General features: G+C 66.2%; 1 protein-coding gene across 7 annotated transcripts in view; it reads right to left on the reverse strand.

Annotated features, from left to right (window-relative positions):
* Positions 1–54: 54 nt before the first annotated feature.
* The window catches only part of MROH1 (maestro heat like repeat family member 1), a 63571-nt gene continuing 36628 nt past the window's right edge, over positions 55–26997 (reverse strand). For 5 of the 7 annotated variants that reach the window (XM_032591977.1, XM_032591975.1, XM_030303553.1 and 2 more), the window contains 31 exons: positions 25952–26074; positions 24184–24291; positions 23842–23986; positions 23655–23695; positions 23258–23399; positions 22933–22985; positions 22369–22476; positions 21942–22061; positions 21660–21782; positions 20715–20861; positions 20583–20609; positions 19518–19640; positions 19219–19298; positions 19008–19119; positions 18833–18928; positions 18106–18210; positions 15844–15979; positions 15626–15738; positions 14654–14806; positions 9435–9589; positions 6610–6775; positions 5838–6034; positions 3350–3487; positions 2820–2934; positions 2148–2294; positions 1722–1910; positions 1266–1421; positions 1060–1194; positions 881–983; positions 738–803; positions 55–314 (listed from right to left, as the gene is read on the reverse strand). In XM_032591977.1, the coding sequence (XP_032447868.1) occupies positions 229–314; positions 738–803; positions 881–983; positions 1060–1194; positions 1266–1421; positions 1722–1910; positions 2148–2294; positions 2820–2934; positions 3350–3487; positions 5838–6034; positions 6610–6775; positions 9435–9589; positions 14654–14806; positions 15626–15738; positions 15844–15979; positions 18106–18210; positions 18833–18928; positions 19008–19119; positions 19219–19298; positions 19518–19640; positions 20583–20609; positions 20715–20861; positions 21660–21782; positions 21942–22061; positions 22369–22476; positions 22933–22985; positions 23258–23399; positions 23655–23695; positions 23842–23986; positions 24184–24291; positions 25952–26074 (3708 nt within the window). In that variant the 3' untranslated portion in view covers positions 55–228. Of the gene's footprint in view, positions 315–737; positions 804–880; positions 984–1059; positions 1195–1265; positions 1422–1721; positions 1911–2147; positions 2295–2819; positions 2935–3349; positions 3488–5837; positions 6035–6609; positions 6776–8386; positions 8550–9434; positions 9590–14653; positions 14807–15625; positions 15739–15843; positions 15980–18105; positions 18211–18832; positions 18929–19007; positions 19120–19218; positions 19299–19517; positions 19641–20582; positions 20610–20714; positions 20862–21659; positions 21783–21941; positions 22062–22368; positions 22477–22932; positions 22986–23257; positions 23400–23654; positions 23696–23841; positions 23987–24183; positions 24292–25951; positions 26075–26997 lie in introns of those variants that run through there. The other 2 variants (XM_030303554.1, XM_032591979.1) reach the window with 2 other exon arrangements.

The following is a 26997-nucleotide window of genomic DNA, read 5'->3' on the forward strand; positions in this document are numbered from 1 at the left end:
CACTGACCCACCCCACAAGGGCAGGCTACGTCCTGGCACGCCTACGCCAGCTGCTGAGGAGCGGATGGCTTTATTGGAAACCAGGGGTTACAGCAGCTTGCCTGCCCTCCCGGCCTCCAGGGGCCTTGTCTGGAATGGCAGGGGTTGGACCCTTGGTAGCAGGGAGCTCCTCAGGGCCCCATCGTGGGGGTTCAGGCGCAGACCCGGGCTGGCACTGCCGCGGGAGCCTCAGGCGAACTTGACCAGGCGGCCCAGGGTCTCGGCAGCCTTCGCGCGCACCAGGGGGGCTGGGTCCTTGAGCAGGAGCTGCAGCGCTGGGGGACGGGGAGCCACTATCAGGGTGTCCCGGCCCCGCCCCCTTCCCGATGCCTGGAGCCTGGGGGGCCAGGACCCCGTGGTGCACCCCCGCCTTGTGCGGGGGGCCACCCGCCCACCGCCCTCCTAAGACAGGCCTCTGCCGGGAGCGCCTGGGAGCCAACGGAAAGATAGTTTTTCCTTTTTTAGTGTTTTTTAAGCTCTTTTGGAACAGTTAAGAAGTTTCCGTGAATTACTAGAGACGATGAGGTCACCAGTGACAGGGGAAAAATCCTTGAAATCCAGGAAAATCACTTAGTCCCCTGGTGCCCACAGGTCAGGGAGGCCCCTTACAGGCGGCAGGTTGGGGGGGGGGCGGGGCCGGGGCGGGGCTCAGCAGCCAACAGGTTGGGGGGGCGGGGCCGGGGCGGGGCGGGGCTCACCTGCCGTGATCTGCTCCAGGTCCACCTGTGGCTGGTGCTCGGGCTCCGCGTGCAGCACCAGGAACCCTGCGGCAAGGGCAGGGCAGGGTCAGGGTAGGGCAGGGGCTCACACAGGTAGAAGGGGACGGCGGGGCAGGGCTCACCCATGAGCATGGGGGCGGCAGCACGGACGTCCTCCCAGCTGCTCTTGAAGTAGAAGAGGCTGGTGGCCGCCAGGCGGCCCAGCAGTTCCGGGAAGTGGTACATCTGCACAGAAGGCCTTCGGTCTCTCGCTCCCGGGCCCCCGGCCCCCTCCCCGGTACCCAGTGCACCCCGCCCTCACCAGGAGCTTGCAGGTGGCGTTGAGGAACTCCCCGAAGTGCAGGCCCCGGCCCTCCTGTAGGTGCTTCTGGAAGACGGCCGCCAGCTCTTCACGCTGCAGGTTGGGGCCGCACAGGCGCAGGGCGAACCTGCAGGCCTGCAGGGCGTGAACTTGAGTCCCTGACCCGTGAGCGGGGCCCGGCTCGCTCGTCCCCGCCGGTGACTCACGTTGGTCACAGGGGCTTGGGGATCCTGCAGGTGCAGCAGCAGGGGCACCAGCCCAGCAACAACCTGCTCCAGGAAGACGTCTTCACAGCCCCCGTGGCACACCTGGTTGAGGTGCCCGAAGAGGCGGATGGACGCAGAGCGGAGCTCCGTCTTCTCCTGGTGGGGTGGGGCGGGGCGGGGCAGGAGGGCAGGTGTCAGCCAGCGCCGGGCTTCGGGCCCCCTCCCTGGGCCACCCTCCTTGTCCCTGTGGCACGGGCGCCTGGGGACTGACCGAGACAGGCTGGCATGGGGAGCAGCTCCAGGCTGAGACCAGCCCTGAGCTCTAGGGGTGGGGTGGAGGTGGCGGTGCCACGGCCCGCGGGGGCCCGGGGAGCAGGCTCCAGGCCGCCTGGCAGGGGTGGGGGGAGGGGGGAGGCCGACCGGCCTGTCGGAGCCCCTGCACCCTGCCCGGCCTACGCTGTCGAAGAAGGGCCGGATCCGGATGGCAACGTGCAGCAGCACGGAGCGCAGGTCCTGGCGCTTCACCAACTCCAGGAGCCTTGCCAGGCCCACCATGGCCTCCAGGGCCACCAGGCTGTGAGGGTCGTCCCTGTCGTCCAGCCCGCCGATCATGGCTGTCAGGAGCTGGGGGCCGTGGGCCTGCACCTGGGGGTGCCCCACACCCAGCTGTCACGGGGCCAGGGGGACCCGGCTCCCCACCCCGCAGGCTCGCCCCCACTGTGCTGCTCAGTGGGCCACCTCCCTGAAGGTCCCCGCTGCCCACACGGTGTCTGTCTGGGTCTCCCTGCCCACCGCAGCTCTTCTGTCCCTAAGCCACAGGCAGGGCAGCGGGGACTGGGGGGGGGGGGGGGGCGGGGTGCGGTGACTGCCCTGCCCACTCACCTTCTCCGGGGAGCTGGAGGCGATGTTGGCCAGGCCTCGCAGCACCAGCCGCCGCACGCTGGCACTCGTGTCCTTCTGCCGCGCCGCCAGGTTGTCCAGCAGCGACTCCAGAAGCATCAGGTCGTTCACCACGTTGCTGTTGAGCAGCTGAAGGCAGAGGTGCTGTGACCACCTGCCACTGACCCTCCCCAAGCCCCCTCCCCCACCCCCAGGGCTCGCCCCACCCCGGCCGGTCCGGGCTGCCTCCGCAGCGGCGCCTGCTCCCCGCCACCGGGCAGCTCACACGCACGAGGAGTGGACGTGGCAGAGGCCAACTCAGGGCCCCCCTTGGTTCTCTCCAGTTCCCGACCCCGGCCACACCCCAGCTCCCAATGCCGTGGCCTTTGGGCAAGTCTTGGCATTGTCGGCCACAAGGGGGCATCCAAGGGAGGCTCGGGCCTTGTGGCTGCTGGTGCGTCCCCCCTGAGGGCCCGGCACAGACCGCACAGCCGAGGCCTCCACTGAACAGAGTGGGATTGTCACCAGGCCTGGCCTGGCGGCCTCCGGACCCAGCAGCGCCAAGCGGGAACTGGGCGATGGCCCTGGCTGGGGAGGCCGGTGCCTGCCTGTGTGGAGGGGGCTTCCTTCCCCACCCTCCCAGGCCCTCAGCAGATCGGAACAAGTGACAAGTACCTCGGCCAGGAACGCTGTGGAGGTGACCCTCTGGATCTCATACACACTGCTCTGTGTGCACACGAGCGCCTTCATCACCAGGGGCAGCCGGGGGCCTGCACACTTGGCCATGGCGCTGTGGAAGGAGGCCACACAGCACAGGTGCTGGGACCTCGGGCTGCTCCGAAGCCACCCAAGCCAACGTGGACCCAAGGGGTTGCCCCCACCTCCCAGCCCGCTTGGTCAAGGGCCCCGGCCCATAAGGCCCTCGCCCCAGGTGCTGAACCCTGAATATCCTTCCTCCCTAGCATCCTAGCCCACCTCACCAGGCCTCCGTAGAGGGGCCTTCCCGCTGCCCCCCACCCCGAGACTGTCCACGTGGCCAGAAGCTCAGAGCTGCGTTGGTGGCCTCTCCGCTTCCACACACGTGGCAGAGGCCCCAAGCTGGGCTCACTGGCTCCCAGGTGCCCCTAGATATCTGCTGTCAGAGAGCCTGGCCTACTGTGCCTCAGCGGTGCTGGAGCCTGTGTGCAGGGGCACGGCCCCCTTACCTGGCCAGCCGGGTGACCCCCTCCTCGTGTCCTGCCGAGGTCCTGAGCAGCTGCCAGCCCCCCTCCAGCTCCACACGCCGCACCACGTCCTCATTACCCCCCCGGAGCAGCATAGCCTGCAGAGCATCCACCGCGCAGCTGCGGGACACGCGGGGGTGGGTTTGGGGGGCGGGGTGAGGGCGGCAGAGGCCCCGTGTGTCCCTCTGCTCCGTACCATACGCACAGACCCGTGCTCTTGGGGAGCAGCCTCCCCTCCTTTCTGGTCTCAAGCTGCTGAGACATCTGGCCACCCATCCCCCACGATGGGCAGCGTCCCCAAGACCCTCTGGAAGCAGGCAGGGCCCTCCGGCACTTTTAGGGTAACAACCAACAGCTTTTGTCCCTTGCTCTAAAGACCTTCATTAATTAAACTAAGACGAGAAGAAAAAGAAAACAAAATCGTTAACAAAAATGAACCCAAAAGACAGATCGGCGTCTGACTCTTCTTGGCTGGGCAGCACGGAGCCTTCGGATGAGTGCCTGGGAAACCCAGCGTCGGTGGGCAGGGCGGAGCAGGGGCTCCAAAGGCCTGGGGCTGTGGCTGCACCACAGACGTGTCTGGCCTCAGACATGCCCGACAGCCACCCTGAGAATCAGGCTCTGTTCCTGCACCCAAGTCCCCCGCTTTCGCGTGCGCGCAGCCACACCCACCCTGGGACACCCCGGAGCCCAAGGAGGGGACCACAGATGGGGCTCTGTGCCAGCGAGGAAGGGCCTCCCACCTGGGAGCCAGGATGTGCCCGGCTCCCTCTAGAAACTCGGCCAGGGCTGGGCCGGGCCGGGCTGAGCCTGCTGCTGTGCGTGCCCCCACGGCCCTGCAGGCACTTGGCGGCGGGCAGGCCGCAGGGGCACGGCCCGTGGTCCCGGGTCGGGGGTGGGGGGTTGGGGGGTGGGGAGCAGCATCGGTCTGGCACCCGGGAGAACCTCACGCCAAAGCCCGAGGCCCGAAGAGAGCTCGTCGGGGCTCTCGGAACCCCACGCGGGGAGCCTCGGGGCCATAGCAGCCCCGGCCCGGTGTTGACCTCGCCCCTGCGAGTGGCCACCTCTCACTCCAGGCCTCACACCGGCCTGCGGATGCGTGTGGCCCCGCACCGCCGGCCCTGGGAGCTCCCGGCCCAGGGTGGACGCTTGACCTGACACGGCCAGCAACCGAGGTAGGGGCATCCACCAGGTGGCCTGCCTTTGGCCAAGACGGCTCATTTAGGGCGATTTTTGGCTACGGCCAATCTAAAGCGGGGAGATGCAGGTTTGGCCGAGAAGGCGCCTCCCTGGCTCGTCCACCCCGCTGCCCGGAGCTCTTACGGATGCGGCCCGTACCGTGGCCTGACGGGCCTCCTCTACCTGCGCCTGGCTCTGCGCACGTCTCAGCTCACGGGGTGGCAGCCCAGGGACCCCGCCGAGGGCTCGCGAGCCGTGGCGTGCGGTCCCGGCGGTGTCTGCCAGCGCATTCGCATTTTCTGCTCGGTCTGCGCAGAGCCGGGCGGGCTCCGGGCTCCGGCACGCGGCCCCTCCCAGAGCGCCCGGGCCCGGGCCGCTCCGGCGGCGGGGCGGGGCGTACTGACGCTGCCCCCGTCTGTCCCCACCAAGGGGCACGGGGCCCGTCCGGCCCCACGGGCCCGGAACGGGTGGGGAGCTCTGCAGGCCCTGGGGTATCAGCTTCCTCCCTTTGCCCTGTGGCCCCGGGGCCGTCGTTTGGGCTCCGAAGTGCCACTATGGTGGGCCCGGGGACGACCCCAGGGACCGACGCCCGAGCTGTTGAAGCCCTCCGCCCACCACCTCCCTCAAGCAGCTCCACTCTCCCGCCCCAGGGCCCACTTGACAGACCACCAGGGCCCATACCCCCAAAAAGAGCAGAGAGGGAAGGTGCCTGCACAGGCCAGTGGTGTGGGAGCTGGGGACCTGACCCCTGTAAGGGGGCCCTGGGGAGAGGCGGTGAGGCCACTGCACGCCTTCTGCCTGAAGAAGCCGCTCTGGTGCAGAGCGTAGAAGGAGCAGGGACCCAGGGCTGAGCACCGAGGCTGCAGACACGGGGGTGGAGGTGGGGGCTCAGCCCAGGCCCCACATGCACCCCGAATACTCCCTGTAGCCCCACCTCCCGAAAGGCGGTGCTACTCTGGGCCCACCTGAGTGTCCCCACACAGCCCCTGCGGGCCACCCTGAGGACGGCACCGCCCCACAGACTTGGGGCCGCCTCTCCCACGGTGCCTGTCCCAGACACAGCCCGAGGAAACCGCACCGCCAGGGTGGACAGTGTAGCCTGGAACATCATCCCCGGGGCGGGGGGCGGCGGGGGGCGGCGGGGGGGGCGGTTCCCAGCTCCCCAGGCACACACTAGCTCCTGAGTCTGAGTCGGGGCCCCAGCGTGGTGCCCGCCCTTCCCATCCCGTACGCCCCCGCCAGGACGCCAGGCACGCAGTGGTGCTGCGGCGGCAGAGGAGGAGCCGGTTACCTGCAGGGCTCGAGGCTCCTGGGGGCCACGGCCGAGCCCACGCTCCTCCTCTCCTTGGCCTGCAGGCTCCGGGGCAGCAGGACGCCCAGGGTGCAGCTGACCCGCAGCAGGAGCGCGGCAAACAGCTGTGGGTACAGCTCGAGCACCGCGGGCCCAGACTCCAGGGCGCTCAGGACCTCGTGCAGGGCACACGTGGCCTGCGGACAGGGGCCGCTTCAGGCTCAGCCCTCCCGCCGGAGCCCTTTCTTAACGGGGCTGGCGACGGTGAAGGCTGGGCTCTGCACCCCAGAACCACACCAGCCCGAAGCCCCCGCCGGGCTGAGAGGTCTCGGTCCTGGGGCGGGCGGGGTGGGGGGGGGGGGGGGGGGAGCGGGAGGCCCCCGGGGCAGGAGGCAGGCACGGGGGCAGCGTGACCCCCTTGGGGACAGGCCTCCGACCATCTGCCCTTGCTTCCATAGCGGGAGGAGGAGGAAATTCTCACAGCTGCTTTTACTGCTGGAAATGTTGCCAAGCCAGGCTTGCTTTTTTCCGCAGGATGAAACGGAGCGGTTTCCCTTGGGGACCAACACCTGTGGGGCCTTTACGAGCCTGGGCTCCGAGCTGGCCTGGCTCCGGCGCCCCCATTAGCTGCCAGGTGCCTGAGGGGTGGCACCCAGGCCCCCTGTGGGGTCCTCCTCCCGCCAGGGGCAGCGCGGCCCCTCACCCGGCCCCCTCACCACGCAGGGAGCAGGCAGAAGGGGGCAATGCGCATCAGCCCCGGGGCCCCACTCACCGCAAGGGGCAGCAGCGTGGCCTCGCGGCCAGGAGAGCTGCTTAGCAGGAAGGCCCGGGTCTCCTTGAACGGGACGTCCCTGCTCATCTTCTCCAGGAGCAGCCCCAGGACCTGTGTGGTGAGGCTGGGCTCCAGGGCCAGCGCCCGCCACAGGGTGCAGGTGTGGCTGCCGCAGGGCAGAAGGACAGTCACCTCCAGGCCACCGCCGGCTCGGCTCCACACCCCAGATGCACCCACAAGACTCCAAGGGCTCCGCTCCGGGCAGGCGGTGCCCTGACCTCGCATCCCAACGAACCCACCCCGTCCCCCGACCCCGGTGAGCAGCACTGGCAATAAAGGGCAGGGAGAAAAGTCTCGGCCTGAACAGAGGCCCTGAAGTCCCCTGGGAGCTGCCAGAAGCAAACAGGAGGCTTTCCTGCAGGAGACAGCCTCATTCGGCCTCGGGGGCGAGACCCCGCAGAAGCCACAGCCCTTAATACGCTTAACAGACCGAAACGACAGACCTCAAGCACCTAATGGGAACCGGAAACTCCAAAACTCGATAAGCAACTTTCAAAATTTATTTGGAGAGAGAGCAGGGCAGAGGGGCAGACAGAACCCCCAGCAGGCTCTGCAGCGTCAGCAGAGCCCAACGCGAGACCCGAACTCACGAACCGTGAGTTCACGACCTGAGCCAAAACCAAGAGTCGGTCACTTAACCCACGGAGGCCCCCCCCTCCGCCCTGAGGCGCCCCTCCGATAAGCAACTCTGAAAGAGAACCCACGGCCCTTCGGAAACGACACACGGGACGCTGCGCCCTGCAGAGGCAACTGGCACCAGCCTGAGCAGAGCAGGGGTGACGTGGGACAAGTGGAAGGTCACGGGAAGAAGTCACCTGAAGTCAGCACAAGAAAGACCACAGTGGAAATTCAGAGACCAGAACCAGAGACGTGAGGGGTGGGGTGACAGGCTGTCCCGGAAGCACAGGGTGGAGAGAGGATCTGAAAAGACAAGGGCTGGCAAGTGTTCAGAACGCACGAGGATGAAGGAAAGCGGGCTGCGGGCCCCTGCCGGCAACAGGCAGGACACCAGTGACAAGCGCCCGGCCCGTGCGCAGCGGAGAAAAGCCGGCGGGCTCCCTTCAGAACGACAGCACTAGTGAGTCCCGTGGGAGCCAGAGAACAGCCACGTGCCCCCTCCCGGCACGGGAGACCGGCCCAACCCAAACGCCGACCCTACCAAAGTAATATCCCCGGAGGGCGGCCAGAGGAACGTGTCTTCCGATGGCCAGTAAAGAGCTCGCCCCCCGCAGTCTGGAGGACCTACTTCAGGTGAAGGAAAGCGAGGGGCCAAGATGCCACCAGGAGAGAGGGACACCGGGGAGGCACGGGGCTTCGCCGCTGGGCAGCCCCGTCCACCTGCATCCAGGGCAGGGCACGGCACGCTTCCGACACAGACACCAACGCGGAGGCGAATGGGTGTGCCACGTTCCGAGAATACTTCGCGTGCGGGCAAATTTTAATCCCGTGTGATTTTCACACATCATGAAATACTCTTAAAAAATTTTTTTTTCTAACCGTTTGTAAGTTTAAAATTCATTCTTGGCTCGCCAGCCGTACAAAAACATGCGGCGGGTCACGTTTGGCCCCCTGCGCCAGGACCGTCCGGCTCCTGGACGCGACCGGCGTGTCGCCCACGGCTGCGGCGCAGCATGACGACGAGCAGCGGCACGTGCACCGCGAAGACAGCGCGCTACCCCGAGGAAGCCAGGAGAAAATTCCGTACGATTCTGCTTACACTGATTCTGTTTGAGTTCAAGATCAGGCAAAATGCCTGTCTGACGATAGCAGTCGGACAGCGGCGACCTTCGGGTTTCGAGAAGGGCCGGGCGGGAGCCGCCTGGGGGATGGCCGCCTGTAGGCATGGGACACTGCAGCCAGCGGTGTGGACAGTGTGTGCTCTTCAGCGAGAAGCAGGTGGCAGATGCGTGAGCAGACCCAGCAGGGGCACTGACGGCGGGCAACACGCGACCCTACCCTGTCCTGTAGGTGAGGACGTGCGGGGGCGGGGGAGGGGCAAAGGCCCGGGCTGCCCGAAGGGAGGCAGTCGTGAGCCAGGCTCTGCGCACACGGGGTCACTCTCAGGGCAACCACTAGAACAGAAAGAGGGCTGACAACTTCCAAACTAATTCAGGGGAAGACCAATCTATAAAAAGAGCCCGTCGGCCACAAGACACAAGAAAGACGATCAGGACAGAAGAGGAGCGGCAAAGAGGGGTCCCCGCTGAGGCTGCCGTCCCGTCCCACCGCGTCGGTGGGGAGATGCAGCCACTTACGCTGGAAGGACGGATGGACGAGGAAAGGTTGGCGGGGACGGGATGGAAATGCAGAAGGCACTCCCGGGGAGGAGGGGCCGTGACCGTGCGCTCACCCCCGCCCAGCGGCACACCCCCAGAGCGGACACGCGTCAGGGAGAATGGCGGCGCCCGACGGCGGGCAGACGGTACCAACCGCGCCGGGGTCCGAGACCACTCCCAGCCCTGCGCACAGCAAAGGCAGGACCAGGGCGTGGTCCTCGGCCGGGAGAGACGCTCTCCTGTGAGGCTCGTGGGCGGAAACTCGGGAGCTGGGGGTGTGAGTGGGGGTGCGCGGGGTGGGGGGCTGGGGATGGCGACAGGCGCCCTGCAGAAGAGAAGCGGGGACAGAGAACGCGGGAAGGGGCCAGGGGTGCCGGGGCGCCACGCGGGGCAGACGGGACCCTCGAGTGCCGAGTCTGGGCTGACCTCGGCTTGCGGCCCAGGCGGCCGGGACCCCATCCACCCCAAAGGCCGGCAGGCGCAGGGTACCTGTCAAAGGGCAGGGGGCCGCCCAGGAGGCTGGACACCACGGCCGCGCAGTGCTGGGACGCCAGGAGGTACACGCTGTGCTGTGCGGCCTGCAGGACGTGCTCCTCTCGGGTCTCCTGCAGCTTCGAGCGCAGAACACTCACGATCTCGGGCACCTGTGGGGCGGGGCGCGCGGGGGTCAGGCCCTGGGCACACCCACCCCAGGAGGCGTTCCAGCGCCATCAGAGCCGCCAGCTGTGACCCCCCCAGCCAGGGTCACGGGGGGCGGGAATCCCGCGGGATCACCGCCGGCCACCACGGAGAGAGATGCCACGTCCCGGTGCGGGGACCCAGATTCCACGTGGGAGGCCACCAGAGCGGAGCGCGTGCCAGGGTGCACACGGGCAGCGTTCGCGTGACACACGGAGCACGGAGGCCGGCAGCTGCGATGGCCCCGCACGCCCCCACGTGGGGACGCAAGCCCCGGGCCCCTGGAGGCAGCGCGCGGCCGCCCTCGCCCAGCAAAGGCAAGGTAAGCGGTGGGCTGCGACAGCGAGGACCAGGAAGGGGACGCTCGTTCTTGGGCCGCGGCTGGCAGGCTGCTGTCATCCCAGAAGCGAGAGGGGCCATCCGGTGCAAGAAGGGGCAGCCAGAGCACAGCCCAGGCCCCGACGCGGCAAGCGGGCCCTCTTCTGGGCACGGGCTTGTCACTGCGGGTGCCCAGGGCTCTTGGGAAAGGGGTGCCAGGCCCCACCACGGGGATCGCCTACTGCCCCGGCTGCGCAGCGGGAAGACACCACAGTCCAAGACGACAGCAGACAGACGGCGGCAGGGACACAGTCCCTGGACAGGGACAGCCAGCCGACTGTGGACTCGGCCACCTCCCAGGTGCCCGGGCGGAGCCGGCCGAGGAGCCCACCCGACGGCCGGGCAGCAGGAGGAGCAGGGAGGTACAGGTCTTGGCTCCGACCTGGAACCTTCCAGGCCAGGCCCACGCCTGCTCGTGTGGGAGAGTCTTGCAAGCGTGCGGGGCACAAGAGGTGCGCGACTCGGATGTTAGGAAACGTGGGAGGCCACGTGCCTGGAGTGGGGCAGGCCAGCGGTCCCTACCCGGCCATGGGGACCGGTGTCCTTACCACCGTTTCTCGAAAGGCTTGTCACCACGATGACACTCGCTTCACAACTGTGGGTGCAGCAAGTGGATCCTGCTCCCACTGCCCGCCTTCTCCCCCACCCCCCCCCTAGCTGCCGGGGTAGAGAGTGTCCCTAACCCCGGCCCCAGGGCTCTGGCAGGAAGGAGGTGTTTTCCACACCGGCTGGGCCGGGGCCTGGCTCCCACCGATGCAGGAACATCCGTGGGCCCTTCCCGTCCGAGTTCACTGCTGAAGCGGCCGAGGCCAGCGGCGCTCCCCCTTCCCCTGGGCTCCCGGCCTGGACACACGCCTCGCTCGTGCACGTAACGTTCCCGCCCTCCGGCACTAACGTAACCGTGGATCTTCCCCACGTGCGTCCGTCCCAGGGCGGGTTTTCGAGCCGGACCGTGGCGGCTTCTCCTCCTTCCTTCACTTCGCTGCCTCCTCTCCGGGATGTTGGCTCTTTCCCCGACTTGTCTCCTCAGAGGTGTTTCTAATCGTCTCCGTGGGTTTATCTGTCCTCTCTAGCGTTTTCCTTGCTCTTGCGGATTTTCTTCGGCGGCCGGAACCCACTGGGGCGCGTGAACGGCTCCGATCCGTGCGACTCGTGAGCGTGGCAGCAGGCCCCGGTGCTCGGCCGCGGGGGGCCCGCGGGCCGGGGTCTGTGCCGGTGAGCCGGCTCCGTCCGGTCTCAGCCGGGGGTCTGCGTTCCGACGGCCCGTGCGCCCTCCACCTTCCGGGCAGCTCCAGGGCTCACCTTCACCGGCCCTGCGCCCGTGCCCCAGGCTGGCGTCCACCCCTCACGGCGCGCTCTCTTCACGGCTCCGCCGAGAGCGGATTTTGACTGTGCATATTTTGACTGTGGAAGCCTCCACAAAAATCCCAAAAGAGCGGATGGAGAGAAAGCGGATTTTGACTCCGCCGAGCCAGGACGCGCCACGCAGTCCAGCCCTCGGCGGTCTCTCGTACAGACAACAGGGTCGTGCCGCGCGAGGACACTGCCATCACCCCAGAGAAGCTGCGTGTGCGTTAACCACCCGGCCCCGGCCCCTGACCCCCTCCCGGCCCTGCGGACTCACACACTAGGTGGCCTCTGGTGGCTGCTGTCTTTCACGGGGCACGACGTTTTCAAGGCTCATCCACGCGGAGCGTGTTTCATACTTCACTCCTCCGGGTTGCCGGGCAGCATTTCAGCGTACGGGTGGGATGTGTTTTATTTCTGTCTGTTAACCGACAGACATTCAGGTTCCTTCATTTGGCCATTAAGCACGACGCTGCCGTGAGCGTCTACGTGCCGGTCTTCGCGGGGACGTCTGTCTCCACGTCTCTCGGGCACGCGCCTGAGCCGGGGGCCACCGGGCGGCCTCCACAGCAGCAGCCCCGTTTCGTTTGCAGAGGGTCTCCTCTCACCTGTTCCCCTTGGCTTCGCCAGCACACGTCCCTCCAGCCCAGAGAAGGCCGTTCTCCTCCCTCCCGAGACGACCCAGGTCGGGAGCCGGCGCCCTCCCGTCTTGCCCTCTGCGCTCACGCTACGACACGCTCTGTTTCACCATTGCTGCACGCTGGGGCCGGGGGCCCTCGGTCCGGTCACGCCGCCCGCCAAGACCACGTTTTCTGATTCCGTGTCGGAGACATTCAACAGTGTCCTGGTGTCCCTAAGAGGGCCCCCTGCCAAGGCCTCTCAGGGCAGGGAGGAAAGTGGTGGCCCGCGTGACCTCCGCGGGTGCAGGATGCGAGCGTGCCCGTCACGCGGAAGACGGAGGTGCGTGTCACAGACGCGCTGAAGCACGAGCCCGGCCGTCAGCAGTCCCGCTCCGTGGGGCGAGGGGGGTGCGTGTCGTGTCTGTGGGCCGAAGCCGGGAAGGGTACCGTGCAGGCGGCAGCACCCTGAGCCCCCGCCGGCTGGTGAGGCACGCCGGGCCCATGAAAGGAGCCTTCCTCTGTCGGGAACGGGGGCTCCAAAAAAACAAACCAGGCAGGAGCTTCACGACAACGGATTTGGTGGTGATTTCTTGGCCGTGACACCCAAGGAACAGGCAACGAAGGCAAAAACCTAGGCCTGAGTCGGATCGAAAACCTTTTGTGCGCGAGGAGCACCTGGCAACTCCTGATCTCAGGGCCTAGGTTCAACGCACCCCCCACCCCCCGCCCCAGGCATGGAGCCTCTTACAAAACGACGACTTTTAGGTGTCTGAGGACACAATCGAGGGCTACAGAATGGGAGGACACTCCCGGGTCAGACACCCGATACTGTGCCGGTGGCCAGGCCATACAGAGAACCGCACAGCCAACAACAACAGACCAAACAACGTCATCTCAAAATGGGTGAAGGTCACAGACAGGTCTCCCAGAAGACAGACAAATGGCCAAGTGCACCGTCAGCAATCCTGAGGGAAATGAAGTCAAAACCACTCTGAGGTGCCACCTCACACCCAGCAGGAGGGCTGCGACCAACAAAACAAAAAACAAGTGTGGGTGAGGGTGCGGGGAAAGGGAGCCCTCTGCACGGCTGGCGGGAACGCGAACCGGTGCAGCCGCCGTGGGAACAGAGGAGGCTCCTCCAAACGTTCAAAGAGGCCTGAACGACCCAGCGCCCCCGCCGTGGGCAATTCACCCAAGGGCCAGCCGTCCGCACACCCGTTACAGCCGCACTCACAGCCGGATGGACACACGGAGTGCGGCCCGTGTACCCACGCACCAGGAACACCAGCGGCCCCGGCCTCCAAACTGGCCCGTCCCCTCCGCGCGCATGGGGCCTCCGGGGCCCCTTTCTACCACTCAGGTCCAAGCGGGGGGGCCCCGCTGAGTGCAGAATAAAATCCAAGCCTTCCCCCAGCAAACCCTACCGTGGCCGTGCCCTCCCGTCACACCTGCGGCCCGTTGACAAGTGTCTCCTGAGGGGACACTCTCTCTCTCCAGGGGTCACCACGCACAGCTCTCCTGCCACGTGGCCCTTTCTGATGCTCTTCCACCTTCTCCATCAGCAAACTCCTGTTCGTCCCTCCCTGAGAAGGTACTGGTGACATACACATGTCCGTGTGCCCACGTGTGCGTGCGTATCTCTGACAGAGAACTCGTATCCGGAATATATAAAGTACTGGCACAAATCAACAGGAGAAACACAGACAACCCAGAATAAAAATGGGCAAGACGCGGGCGTCTCCAGCTGCGCACGGCACACGCGTACAAAAGCGTTCAGCTTCACAGGCCACCAGAGAAACGCGAGTCCCGCTCAACATGGAGCCGCCACTCACCCCCAGGACGACGCGGACCGGTGCCGGCAACGGCGCGGCCTCTCCCGGCGTGTCCCCGACAGAAACACACCCTCATGCGGCCCACGGCAACGCGGCCCCTCCTGGGAACTGCACGCGTGCCCCCTGAGGCGGCAGCCAGGCGGTGCGCAGGCACGGGCGACGGTGTGCGTGACCTCACGCCGGCAGGGGCGGCACACGAGGGCACGAAGGGTGCGAGTCCGTCTCTACGGGGTACGAACCAGCCGGTGCTCCGCACTGCAGGGAGGCAGGGGCAGCCTGCGGGGTGTCGGCTTGGGGGACCAGGGACTCCGGAGCGGGCGGACGCCTGTGCGTGCACATCCGTGGGGACCCCCGGGACAAGTCCGTGCTCTGCTGGGACGCTCCGCTTCCAGAGGGAGCCTCAAACCCCTCCCGGCCAACAGGTCCGCCTCTCGGGGATTCACAGGGCGGGCGTGGTAGCAGCCACCCGACCCCTGGAGCCCGCCTCGCACCCGCGGGGACCCGAGCGCGGAACATGCGTGTCAGCTGTCGCTGCACACGCGCTGACGCAGGGCCGCTGCTGACGCACGACTGGGAACAACTACGCAGACGGCCACCTGAGCTCCCAAGGGCACGCAGAGGTGACAGGGTGAACGGGAAGGCCACAAGGAGCAGGCGGCACGTGAGCGCCCCGGGCAGGGCCCCCGTGGGCCAGCCAGCTGCGGGACTCTCCGAAGGGCCCGGAGCAGAGGGCCCAGCCAGCGCCCACTCGCCGCGGGGCTCCGCGCCCCCCGCATTTTCCTTCCCCTTCCCCTTCCTTTTTCCGGGCCCCAGCCCGGCCCCTCCCCTCCCTGCCCCGCCCCGCCCCCCTCACCTTCTCCCGGAGCATGCTCCCTCGCTCCCTCAGCAGGCAGTTGACCGTGATGGTAGCCGCCCTCGAACAGTTCTTGTCCGGGTCTCCCAGACTCTCAAACAAGGTCAGCAGGAGGCTGATGAGTTGCTCTGGCGGGAGGCGCTTGGCAATAATCTAGGACGACGGCTGTGTCAGAAGAACTGAGCCGGTGGGGACACAGACCCAGCATCCCGGGGTCGGGGGCTGCCGGGTGCCTCCTCCAGCCGCCCTCGCCCCCTCGTGCGTGCGGGGGCGAGGTGGCCTGGCCCTGCCGGGACACGGGGTGCCTCAAGGACCCGCCTGACCCAGGCCCCTGGAAGGCAGTCTGGGGGCGGCTGCCCTCCTGACCCGTGGGGTGGCCTGCAGGTGTCCAGACTGCAGGGTCAAGGGTGGGGGGTGGCACATCCACCCTGAGCAGCCCAGCCACGGACCGGAGCCCCCTCCTCGTCTGGTCAGCACAGCAGAGCGAGCCACTCATTAAAGCAGACAGACAGCACACAGAATGGAAGGGACACAAAACCACAGACGGCAGCCGCGCCACGTCTGGCCCCAGCCGCACACCTCCCACTCCGCCCGGAGTCCCCCAGGGCTGCGTCTTTTCCTCCCGCGGAGTCCTCCCTCCCCACCCAGGAAGGGCCCCGTTCACCCCCTCCCTTCCTTCTTCCGCAGGAGAGCACGCCGCCTCGGGACCCGAGGGCCGGGTCCAGACACCAGATGGAGTAGGAGGGCCGTCCCGGCGTGGGGGCTCACAGCGCAGGCTGGGGCAGCTTCCTCGGCTCTCTGGAGCCGGCAGCTGAGCTCCTGACGCCCCTGCTGCTGGGCCTCGGAGGGCTGACCCCAGGAAGGTGGAAGCAGGGCCAGCCCGCTGGCCCCGTGGCACACCCGCCCGGCGCCCTGCAGAGCCCGTGGCGTGCTCGGAGCTGGCTGCTGTGACGGCGCCACCCCGGCGGGTACCTGGGCTATGCTGTGGCAGGTGTGGAAGAGGACGGCGGGGTCGGGGTGCACGAGGCCTTCTTTGAGGGCGAGGAGCTGCTCGGCCACATCGTCCCGGTAGTCACGGGAGAAGCCTTCAGAGGCAAGGCAGAGGGAGGCCGGGCAGGTGCTTCCCCGGCCCCCAAGGCCCAGGCTCCACCCCTCCTCCCTCCAGCAGCTCTGTCCAGCCAGGGGCTCACCCTCATAGCCCAGCTGGAGGTACAGCAGGGCGTGGACGCAGCTCACAGCCTCCTGGCGGGTGGCAGGCCACAAGTCCGCGCACCGTGGGGAGAAGAGGCCAATGAGGAGGCCCAGGTTGTGGAAGGGCACCAGGGCCTGGAGAGGCAGAAGGAGGGGGCCCTCGTGCAACACTGGGGGGGGGGGACAGAGAGGAGGGCCAGGCCCCCCAAGATGCCAGGAGTGGGCAGGTGTCCCTGCACCAGCTGGACCCAGGCACAGGCAGGGGTGTGACCAGTACAGCTCCTCGGTGAGCTGCTCCCCTGCCAGGACCCCTAAGAGGAGGAGGGTCCGGTAGCAGGTGTGTGCAGGCAGAGGGGCGATCAGGAGATAAAGAGGGAGTCCCCACGGGCAGCAGAGGGGGGCAGGGCTCTGCTGATCCTGGCCAGGAGGTGTGGGACGTTCCCTCCCCTAGAACACAGGTCCCGTCAGGTGAAGGGCTGCGTGAGATCTCCTTTCGCCCTAGCGGGGTCCCGGGCCCGTCTTCCGGGGCCTAGTCTTCCTGGCCAGATACATGAGCCCTGCCTGCCCCACACTGAACAAACGGCCTCGCGACATCAGTTGCGCACCCCTCGGTCTCCTGCCTCCACCTGCCCCCATCGGCCCGCCACGCATGAGGCCTCCTGGGGAAGCGCCCGCACCCTGTCCGTGCACAGGCGCCTTTAAGGGAGAGTCAGGCTCCGCTGCTCTGAGGGCTCGGCTGAAGGCCCTCACCCCAGCCGTAGGCTGCAGGGAGGACCTTGGGGGCTAGCCACCGTTCCTCCCAGCGAGACCAGACATCTGTCACCTCACACACAAAGGTGAACTCTACTTAGACTGGGCTTATGTGAAAAGCAGGCCAGGAAAGCATTTGCGGGAAAAGGCCGCCTAAGCTCGCTCAGAAGAGAAAACCATCCAGACGCATGCAGCAGGTCCAGCGAGACAATCAGGGTCTGGGTAGGTAAAAAAAAAACAAAGCAAAACAAACAAAAAACCAAGAGAAAAGACCACAAGCATCTACTCCTGATAAACATCCTCATTAAGACAGACCAGGGGTGCCCAGGTCGCTCCGTCGGTTAGGCCGACTTTGGCTCAGGTCACGATCTCACTGTCCGTGAGCTTGAGCCCCAAGATGGGCTTCGTGCGGATGGTTGCATACCCTGCTTGGGATTCTCTCTCCGCGCCCCTCCTCTCCTCTCCCACCCGTGTGCGTTCTCCCTCTCACAAAGTAACAGATAAAAAAAGAAAGACGCAGCTGGAACAGGGTAGAGAATGCCTAGCAGTGCAACTATCTAGAGGCCGGGGGCTGCTGTCAGTCCCCACTTTGTTCTGGAAACACCAGGCAACACGAGAGGCCGAGAGGCACAGGGGTTGGGGGCAAAGGCCAAATTATCAGCATCTGTAAGCGACACGACCGTGCTTCTGGAAGCACAGGAGAACTAACCAACGCTCATTAGAAACGACGACGGGGTCTTACGAACCGCCTCGCGTCTCAGAGTCCACAAATCCACGCTTTCCGTGGGCACTAACTACAGTCAGTTACTGACAGCGCTTGCAGAAAGCGCTTCACTGGCAAACGCACCAAAATCTCTCACGGCAGAGCCGCGTGAAGATGCCGTCCCGCGTTTCCGAGCGGCCTGGGTGGAAAGACCCATTACTGATGGACGCTCAACGAGTTAATCCATCGGTCCCACGCAATCCCTACCAAAATCACAACAGGGATGTTTCAGGACGACGCGAAATTTATCTGAGGATCACCTAGACCAACGGCCTTGTGCACACAGCCGCGAAGCCCCGACAGCGTGGCCCCGAGCCCCCCCGCCACCCCCCCTCCGCAGACGCCGAAGTGCCAGACACCCACGCGCTTCCCGGACTGAGCCCCTTCGCAGCCCACCCCTACCGCTCCAGACCCCCTGCCTCTGCCCAAACGTCCTCGCTTTCTTTTACCCCGCCCCCACCTCCCCTTCCCCGCAGCTGACGCGGGGGCTCCCGAGGAGAGGGGTGCCCGTCAGGTTTTACTCTGAGCGGCCAGCCCTGAGGACGACTCCCAGTCCTGACCGGCCCTCTGTGCACGTCTCCGGAAAGAGGATGGTGGGGCCCCCGGAATGTGGAACCGCCAGAGGAGCACCAGGGAGGAGCACCAGGGAGCTGGGAGGGTGCTGTGGGACGTGGGGGCCACACACAGCAGCCCCCAGGCCAGGGGACCCAGGACCGAGGCCGGGGCAGGGGAGTCGCCTGGTACTCACGCTGACGTGCAGGTGCTCCAGGAAGTGCTGCAGCAGGCAAGCGCTCAGGCCCAGCGCCCGCACCCTCTCGTGGCCCCGTGGGGACCTGATCCACGGGCTCAGGTGCTGGGGGAGAGGGGGCTTCGCATGGGTGCCGGGGCAGGGGTGAGCCCGGGAAGCAGCAGCCTGCGCGCTGCGGGCGGCTCAGCATCCCTGCCGGGCCGCCCGTCCCCGGCCGGCGGGCCAGGTCACGGCAGGTCGCCTGCTACAGCCGGGGCCCTGTCCCCGTCCTGTTGGCCCGGCCCACAGACGTGGCCGCCCCAGGCGGACCGAGAGCGAACCAGGCCTACCAGGGGACGGGCCGCTTTTGCAAGCAGGTCAGTCTCGCCCCGGCAACTGCAGCGCCGGAAACGGCAGGGAGGGGTGCGGCTTGGCTACCACGTGCCCGCTCCGCCATGCCGACAGCCGTAGACGGCCAGGAGCTCACATCGGTGCCTGAGTGGTCTCTCCATCCCCGTGCCACGCGGTGGAGGGGAGGCGACGATAGGCCCCTGTGTGGGCCCACCCCCATCCGCCCACCCGTCCAGGCAGGGCAGCCCTCCTGTTCACAGACGCCCCTCCCATACACTGGCAGAGAGCACCAAACTCCCCAGCGCCCCCGGAGCAGGCAGCGCCAGGAAAACCAGGCATGGGGCCGGCTGCCGGGGTCGGGGGGGCACCCCCGGGGCAGGGCACACCCACCGCACACCTCCACCATGATCTGCAGGCCCTGCGGGGTCATGTTCCGCCGAAGGAGGCTTGTCAGCAGATCCTCAAGGGCGTGCATGGTGTCCAGGTACAGGGACTAGAAAGAGATGAGGCCACCAGTGACCCCGGTGACTGCAGCGGCTTGCCCGCTGCCCGCCGTGGATGCAGGGTGATACCTCCTGGCGGTCCTCCTCCCCCTCGGGCTCAGGCAGCACAGCCATGACGCTGTGTAGACAGCCGCGGATCAAGTCCGCCTGCACTCGCTCTTCCAGCGCTGGCTCCAGGGAGCTGAACCGCAGTCAAGGCCCCGTGCCGCACCCCTTGTCCAGAGGGCACGTGCACAGAGGGCCCCCCCACAGCCCCCCTCACACCCAGAGGAAAGGATACACCAGGTAAGTGCAGGCAAGCATGGCCTTCTTCCGAATGGGCGTTCTCAGGGAGTCTGGGGGCTCTGCCTTGATGAACTCCTAGGGGAGCCAGCCCCGCGACTCAGCCCTTGGCCCAAGCACCAGCCTTCCTCCTGGTCAGCCATCTGCCCGGCGCTGGCTTGTGGCCAACTCTTTCCCCCAACCCAAGTGGGTGCCGGGCCCCTCGCTGCACGCAGTCGTCTCCAGGCCCAACTCCCCCGTCTAGGGCTGCGCCCTGGGAGCCACCCTAGCACCGGCCGGGCCCCGCCCAGAGCTCACCATCATCTGTGCCACCAGCTCGGCTTTCCTCGAGAAGTGGAAAGAGCCAGCTTGGGCACTGCTGCAGATGGCCTGGCTGGCCATGCACACACTCTGGATGAGACACAGCTTCAGAGCCGGGTCCTGGAAGGACACAGGACTGCAGGGGGGGGGCCACCAACGCCCGCCCCCACAGCACAGCTCTGCCCCGAGGTGGGCGGCCGCTGCCTCTCGGCCCTGGGGGTGGAATCCAGAACAGGAGGCCACCCAGAGTGACAGCCCTCAGGCCCCGCAGCCACACACGTTCCTCCCTGAGGGGCTCTCAGCCTGTCCTCCTCCAGCTCTTGCCACGCAGACCAGGGGGCCTGGAGCCCCTGCGGCACTCAGCTCTCCGCCTGGCTCGGGCAGACAGCACGCTGTGTCCCCTGCACCCTGGGGTGTGGCTGGAAGGGCATCTCAAGGTGGGAGGAGAAGGGAACACGCCCAAGAAGAGCCCCGGCAGAGCGGGACTGTCCCCTGCCTGTCCCACCGACTCGGCCTCTGGGGAGTCAGGAAAGGGGGTGTGGGGAGCTGTCCTGGGGACACGAAGTCCAGGAAGAGACAAGTCTCAGAATACCCTCCCCTCCAGCCAACCCCAGGAGACCCCAGAGGGTCTGCTCTTCAAGGGGAAGGCCCAGCCACTCCTAGAGAGGCGTTAGTGCCCAGTTAGTGCCAGAGATCCCAGAGAGGAAACACGTTAGTGAGGCTCGGCAGGAGGTGGGCGTCGTGAGCATCGGGGAGCAGAGCCCCAGCCTGTGGGCCTGCCAGCCAGCCGCTCAGAAGCCCTCCGGCCATCTTCTGTCCACCCACCACCCAGCATCCAGGCCGGGACACTAGCTCCTGGGCCCCTACTGTGGCTGTAAGAGGAGAAGCTGCTCCAAGGTGAGTGGGGACCCTGGCGCGATGCTCCCAGATGCTATCCCTGGGGACTGGGACTGGGGAGCCCCAGGGGGCGTCCCCCTGGCTTCTGCCCCTGAAGCTCACAACCAGGCCAGCCCAGAGAAAAGAGAAAAGGCATAGTTCACACTTAACTCCTACACACTGTACCTTGGTCTCTACCTTTATTCCCAGAACCTGAACAACAAAAGTGAAGGGAGTCAAAACGCGAAGCTCTGGCGGTGACGTCCCTGCCCCGCCTGCATGGCGCCCCCCACGCAAGCAGTCTGCCGAGGCGCCCACCTTGGTGCTGAAGTACTGGAATATGTTCCGGAGGATGTCCGACTCGACCTTGGCCAGCACCAGCTCGCGGGGGGCCCGTGCTGCCACGTGGCCGTAACACAGGATCAGAGTTGACTTCACCTTTTCCACCTCATTCTCACTTCGGTCCTGAGAGGCCAGAGGGGTCGGCAGGGCCTCAGTTACAGGCCATTACCTGCCCCCAATAGGAAGCCTTGCGCTCAGAACCCCCAGGTCCCTCTGGAAGAAGGGCTGAGCTGGCCAGCAATGTCAGAGGCATAACCGAAGGAGCGGAGGGCGCCATCGGAGAGTCCCTCCGCCGGGGACAGAACGGGACAGGCAGGCCAGCCACGGGCCCGCTGGGGACAAAGCAGCAGAAGGGAAAGCACTGAGCAGTGGACCACGATGGGAGAGGTGGGCAGAAGGGAGGGCTGGGAGCTGAGAGCCAACTCGGGGGCCGGGGCAGGGGGCGGCAGGGGCCCCTGCCCTCTCAGTGGCTGCTCTGGAGCCCTCCCACCCGGCCCGGACTTGAGATTCTGTAACTGCAACAGGCACCGGGAGACGAGGACTGGGGTGGCGGACGGGGCAGTGGTCCATGCCCCTTGCATCAGGCTTCCCCAAGAATGCAGCCTTCGCTGGCCACCAGGGGGCAGAGGACACGCAGACAGCAGGAGGGCGGTCCCATCCTGGCCCCTGGGAGCCCCTCAGAGCCCATGGCCAGCACAGGACTGCCCCTTGTCATACCCACCAGCCCCACCCACAAAGAGGCACGGACCGGATGCCACCTCCCTGCCCTGCCCCCAACCGGCAGGGTGCCTGAGCCCAGGAAGCTCCAGAACCCGCAGCCGCAGGACCCCAAATCACAGCAGCACAGCCAAGACAGAAGCACGGCTGGTCCCACCCAGATGCCCCCCACCACCGCCCCAGCGGTCACCCTGACCCCCGTACCTTAAAAATGTTGAAAATGCCGGTGGATCTTCTGAACACATCTGACCTCATGAAGTCCTCCAGCTGGGCCAGGACATCATCCAGGTGAGAGGTGGCACAGATCCCAAAGCAACAGGCCAGGCCCTGGGAGACGCACAGATGCACTCACACCTGGGCAAGGACAGGGGTGGGAAGGAGCACCCTGCACACGCACACGCTCCAGAGAGGTGCAGTCACACACGCACGCACACACGCACACACTGAGTGCCTGAAGGGAGAGAGAGGCTCTGGGGAGGGCACCACCTCGCGCTCGGCCTCCTCCTGGTGTCTGGCCGTCTCCAGAAGCTCTTGCAGATGCTTCCTCACCACCTCCTTGCTCGAAGCGGCACCCAGCGTGGTTCCAATGCATTTATACAGGAAGTTCTGCAACAGGGCCAAGGAGCACAGCCGCGCCCGACGCCTGAGTGCGGGGAGCGCCAAGCAGACGTGGGAGGGGCTGCCGGGCACCCACGACGGTGGCCACCGCGAGGAGTGGGGGTGACGGGCTCCTGCACCCCCAGCCATGGGCCTCTGGGAGGAGGCTCACGGGCCCTCCCTCTCTGGCTCTGCCAGGGCCACAGGCCACTGGAGGCAGGTTCGTGCAGAAGATCACATGGAATCAAGGCAAAAGAACAGTAGCCTAAGGACGCTGCCCAGAACCCCCCCCCGGGGCACCCCCTCCTCCGTGCACCTTCTCCTGGGGCGTCCCGTTGTAGCAGGGCAGCTGTCTGCACATCTCTAGGCTCAGCTGGCAAATCCACGTGTTGTCAGACACGACAGCCAGAGTGTCCCGAAGGAACTGTGGGCAGGGGCCAAAGCAGTGAGGGGCCAGGAATGCAGCCCTTCACGGGGCCGGGGAGGGCACTGAGGCCCCGTGACGTCACGTGCAGTGACCTCAGGGTGGTCCTGTGCTGTGGCTCTGAATGGTCTGTTGATGACCTTCAAGCCCAGGCAGAGCAAACCCTGGGTGGTCAGACATGCGGTGGGCCTGGCAGGGGACAGGAGAGAGGATTCCCGGGCCACAGAAGCTCAAAGCCCCTGAAATCTGGCTCTGTCACAGCAGGGTGAGCGACCTGTGAGGGCAGCAGCAGGTGGTTCCCCCCAGCCCCCCCCGTAGCTCCCCCATCCTTCCCCGCCCCACCCCCCCCCCCAGCGCCTACTGAGCTCCCTGAGCTGTCCTGACCCAGGCTGGAGAGGCCTCCACCCCCAAGACAGGCCACGGCCTTGCCCTCCCCCGCCCCGCCCCCATCCTCACCGCCAGCAGCCTTTCCTCCCACTCCTTCTGGGACAGGGTCTCTTCAGTATGTTCTGAAACGACCAGTCATGTTGTCAGCCCGGCCCACGCCCATCGATAGAAGCAGAGTTCACCCAGAGCCTTCCGGGCTGGCCTCGCCCTGTGTTCAGGAGGACCAAGGCGCTCCCACACCCCAGATGCTCCCAGGGGACACCCTGCAGGGAACGCCTTCCCCGCCTTGTGTCCTGAACCTCCGTGGGGACCGTTTCTTCCACCTCAGAAAACGTGGTCTCTCCAACCCGGACGCAAACCGGCAGAGGAACACCACCCGCGCCCGGAGCCTCACCATCCAGGTGTTCCAGCAGCAGGGGGACGGTGGTGGCCCACCGCTGACCCAGCTGAGGGTGGATGTTACGATGCAGGACGCTCAGGAGACGCAGCGAGGCGGCCCCGCGGCCGTCCCCCAGGTAGGGGTTGGAAGACACGGTCTGAGGGAAGTAAAGGTGGGAGCTCTAGACCCGAGGGGCCACCGTGCCCCGCAGAGCCGCCCTCCCGGGGAGGTGCAGGCAGAGACGGCTCTGAGACGCAGGTCCCCCCAACCCCATGGGGAGCACCTGCGAGACAGCAGGGGTCAGGGGACAGGGGGACCGAGGGGAGCGCCCAGGCCTTCCCAGACCCCCTCGGTGTGCCGTGGTCAGGGGACACGGCGCCACCGGCACAGAGCGCCGAAGCGCAACGCTTACCAGGAGTCTCGTGGTGATGGCGTAGGGTGAAGGGAGGGTCACTGGAAAGGACGGGGGAGAAACGCTCAGGGGGCCGCCTGCCCACAGAGCCCCGGCCCCTGACTGCACCTGGGGCGGGGCGGACTTGGGGGCGGCTGCGAGGGTGGGGTCAGGCATCAGGGGTGGCACGGGGAGAGCAGGGGCGCACCGTTGCTGTCGTACTGGATGAGGAAGGCATCGGCCCCCACCTCCTCCCTCTTCTGGGCCAGGTGCACGAGGCTCCTGCAGAGCGGGGTCAGCGCCCCGGTGAATCGCACGGGGGTGAGAAACTCGAGCAGGTGCGGCCAGAGGACCTGGGGGCAGAGCCGGGGTCTGTCGGCGGCGCGGCTGCAGGAGCTCCCACCGGGCGCCGCGGGGGCTCGGCAAGGTCGTGGGGGGGGGGCGGCGAGCGCCCCTGCCCCTGCAGCTGCCCACTGCAGGGTTCAGCGGTCGCAGGGCCAGAAGGTCAGGAGGGGGGAGCGGTCACTCAGAGGGGGGTCTGCACACTCACGTGGCTCATCCTGTCCACGGTGGTGCTGACCAGGTAGAGGGTGCTGATGCTGACGTCCCGCACACTGTCCGTGGCGGGGTCCTCGCTGTCGGGACCCGGCTTCTGAGGCTGGCGTGGGGGGGGGGGCAAAGGCAGGCGCACGCGTGGGGCCACCACCGCTCTACGCGGCTGTGGGCTCTGGGCCGTGAGGACACGGCCCGTGTGCGAACGGGGCAGACCCTGTCCGGCACCTGCCGGGGGCAGGTAACACACACTGCGCTGAAACTGCCCAAGGACGCGGGCTCACCTGGCTGAGCTCTCGTCCCCAGAATAGAGGAAACCTTGCACGTTCCCTGCCAGCCACGGGCTTCGGCAACACTGACACGCGTAGAAACGGGAGGCCTTCGTGGAAATGACAACCACCTGAGAAGACTCCCATTTTCTACCAAGAATAGGCTGCAACTTGCGCAGCCTGACGTGGCTGACGGTTCGGCCAGAGACGCCTGCTGTCCTCTCTGGTGAGACGGCGCCCCAGAGCCCAGCTCCCTGGGCAGGTTCCAGGCAGGAAAATGACTCCTGTTCTCTAAACGTTCTGTCCGAGCCTTCCGTCTGTGCTTTCAAATACCAAGAAGCAAGCACCGAACAACCAAGAGACAGCAGAACTTCGATGACTGTAGCAGACCTACAGTCCTCACGCAGACGTCAAAGGCCAAAAGCAGAAAAAATAGGGGTGCTTAGGCCTCGAATGACAATTTTAAAGCATGTTCTATAAACGTAGATAGAACTTCATACTGAACAAACATGAACCACTTTGGAGGTCTGATCATCTGCTAGATCAAAAGGACAATCTCTCAACGATCTTTTTTTTTTTTTTTTTTTTTTTTTAATGATTTTGCTTTTTTAAGTAACCTCCGTGCCCAGTGTGGGGCTTGGACTCACAACCCCGAGATCAAGGGCGGCTCGCTCCTCCCGACAGAACCCGCCAGGTGGCCCTCCCAACAGAGTCTCAAAAGCAGGAATAAACCTGGTTAGATTCACAAGAGACAGTACAATAAAAGTACAAGTCCGCAGTGGCCGCAGAAAGCTACTCACCTGGACAGATTTTAATATCCTAATAGAAACCTTCAAATCCCCAAAACACTGGGAACTAATAGGCTACACCAGAGGACTCGATTCTCTCCAGCTTAGGCCCCACAGCCCCAAAGCGGCGGTGACAGTGCAGAGGCCAGAATCAGCCAAAGCAGCGGTGGGCCTGGCCCCCCACAGGCCTGTGGGAGCAGCGCCCAGTGGGACCCCCTTCCCGAGGGCCGGCAGCATCCACTAGCGCGGGTTACACCCCGGCATTTCAACCTAACCACAGAGGCCCATGTGGGGACACACGTGTCCCCTCTGAGCTGACCTGGGCCGGCAGGTGGCTCTGTGGGCACGAGAGCCCAGGCCAGGGCGGGCTCAAGGCCGTGACACTGAGACCACCCCGTCATGCCTGCGTGTTCCTGCCGTCAACCTTGCTCTCCCTCGAGAAGAAACTTGGATTTGCTCGGTAACGCTTTTAACATAAAAGCCCCAGGGAGGACCAAGCGTCTGTTCTGCCTCTCTTCTGAGTGCTGGGAGCTAAGGAAGCGGGGCGCTGCGGCTCGGAGGCCCCACCTCAGACACGGGAGACAGGTGCTCGGCACGCGGACCGAGGCCCCGCGCACGGACCCACCCGCCTGCCCTCTGGCCAGGCCTGCTCCCAAGAGGCCGCCAGCTCGGGAGCCCCAGGGAGGGTGGGTGAGGGGCCTGCCCTTACCTCGGCCTCGGGGGGCAGCGCGCACTGCTGCACGATGTACGCGACCATGGCCTCTCCTCCAGGCTGTTCCAGGTAGCCGTGGTGTGCCATGGCACTGATCACCTGCACCACTGCCCGCTTCACCTGCCCGGACCCGAGGGGGGTCAGGGAGGCGCCCCGAAGGGAGCCCTGGCCAGCACCACAGCAGTCCAGCCGGGAGGGGGGAAGCTCTCCCTCTCCTCTGCCTGTGCCCGCCCCTGCAGCCACACCTGTGCCACAGCTAAACGTGCACCTGTACCAGCACCCACGCCCACACCGGATCCGCCTCGGTGCCTCGTCCTCCCTGCCCCGCAGCTGCGCAAGCGGCCCTCCGGCCAGCCTGTACACACGCTCACGTCCTCAGCGGAGGGCCTCCCGCCCCCCACACCTCCCCCTTTTCCTGGGCACTGGACATGCTGCTACTCTGGCTCTAGACATGCCTCCCCTCTGCCCCCCGCCCCCGCCCCGGCGCAGGACTGCTGTCCCTCAGGGCGGGCACCTCTCTGGTGCTTCGGGGCGAGGACCCCGAATCTGCAGCTGTTTCCCAAACGTTCCTGGGATTGAGCCCGCTGCCCAGCCCCCCTCAGTGGCCCTGCCTGGTGGCTCAAAGGCACAGCCAGGTCACTGTGGCCGAAAACCCTCTTCCTCAGAGCCGGCACTCTCCCCGGCCCTCCTGCTTCTTCCGGAGCCCTGGGGCACAGACCCTGCTCTAATGCCCCCTCCCTGGGGTCCTCAGGTCCTCACGACACCTCTCCTTTGCACGTCAGGTCAAATGTCACTGCCCTGGGCCTCCTTGGCCACTCACAGCTGTGTGTCATCCCCCGTTATACGTGTGCCCCGAGTGACTGTGGGAAGGGGCAGATGTGGGCGAGCAAACCATCCGGTCGCATAATGAGCGCTCGGGATGAATGCATCTGGCCACGGGCACTGTTGGTGGTACACGGTGTGGCCCTCTCAGGGGTGTCCCGGAGCAGCATCAGCGAGCAGGAAGGGATTCCAGGGACTGTGCATGGGAGTCTGGGACACGT

The sequence above is a fragment of the Lynx canadensis genome, chromosome F2, assembly GCF_007474595.2.
Source record: "Lynx canadensis isolate LIC74 chromosome F2, mLynCan4.pri.v2, whole genome shotgun sequence".
Lineage (NCBI taxonomy): Eukaryota > Metazoa > Chordata > Mammalia > Carnivora > Felidae > Lynx > Lynx canadensis.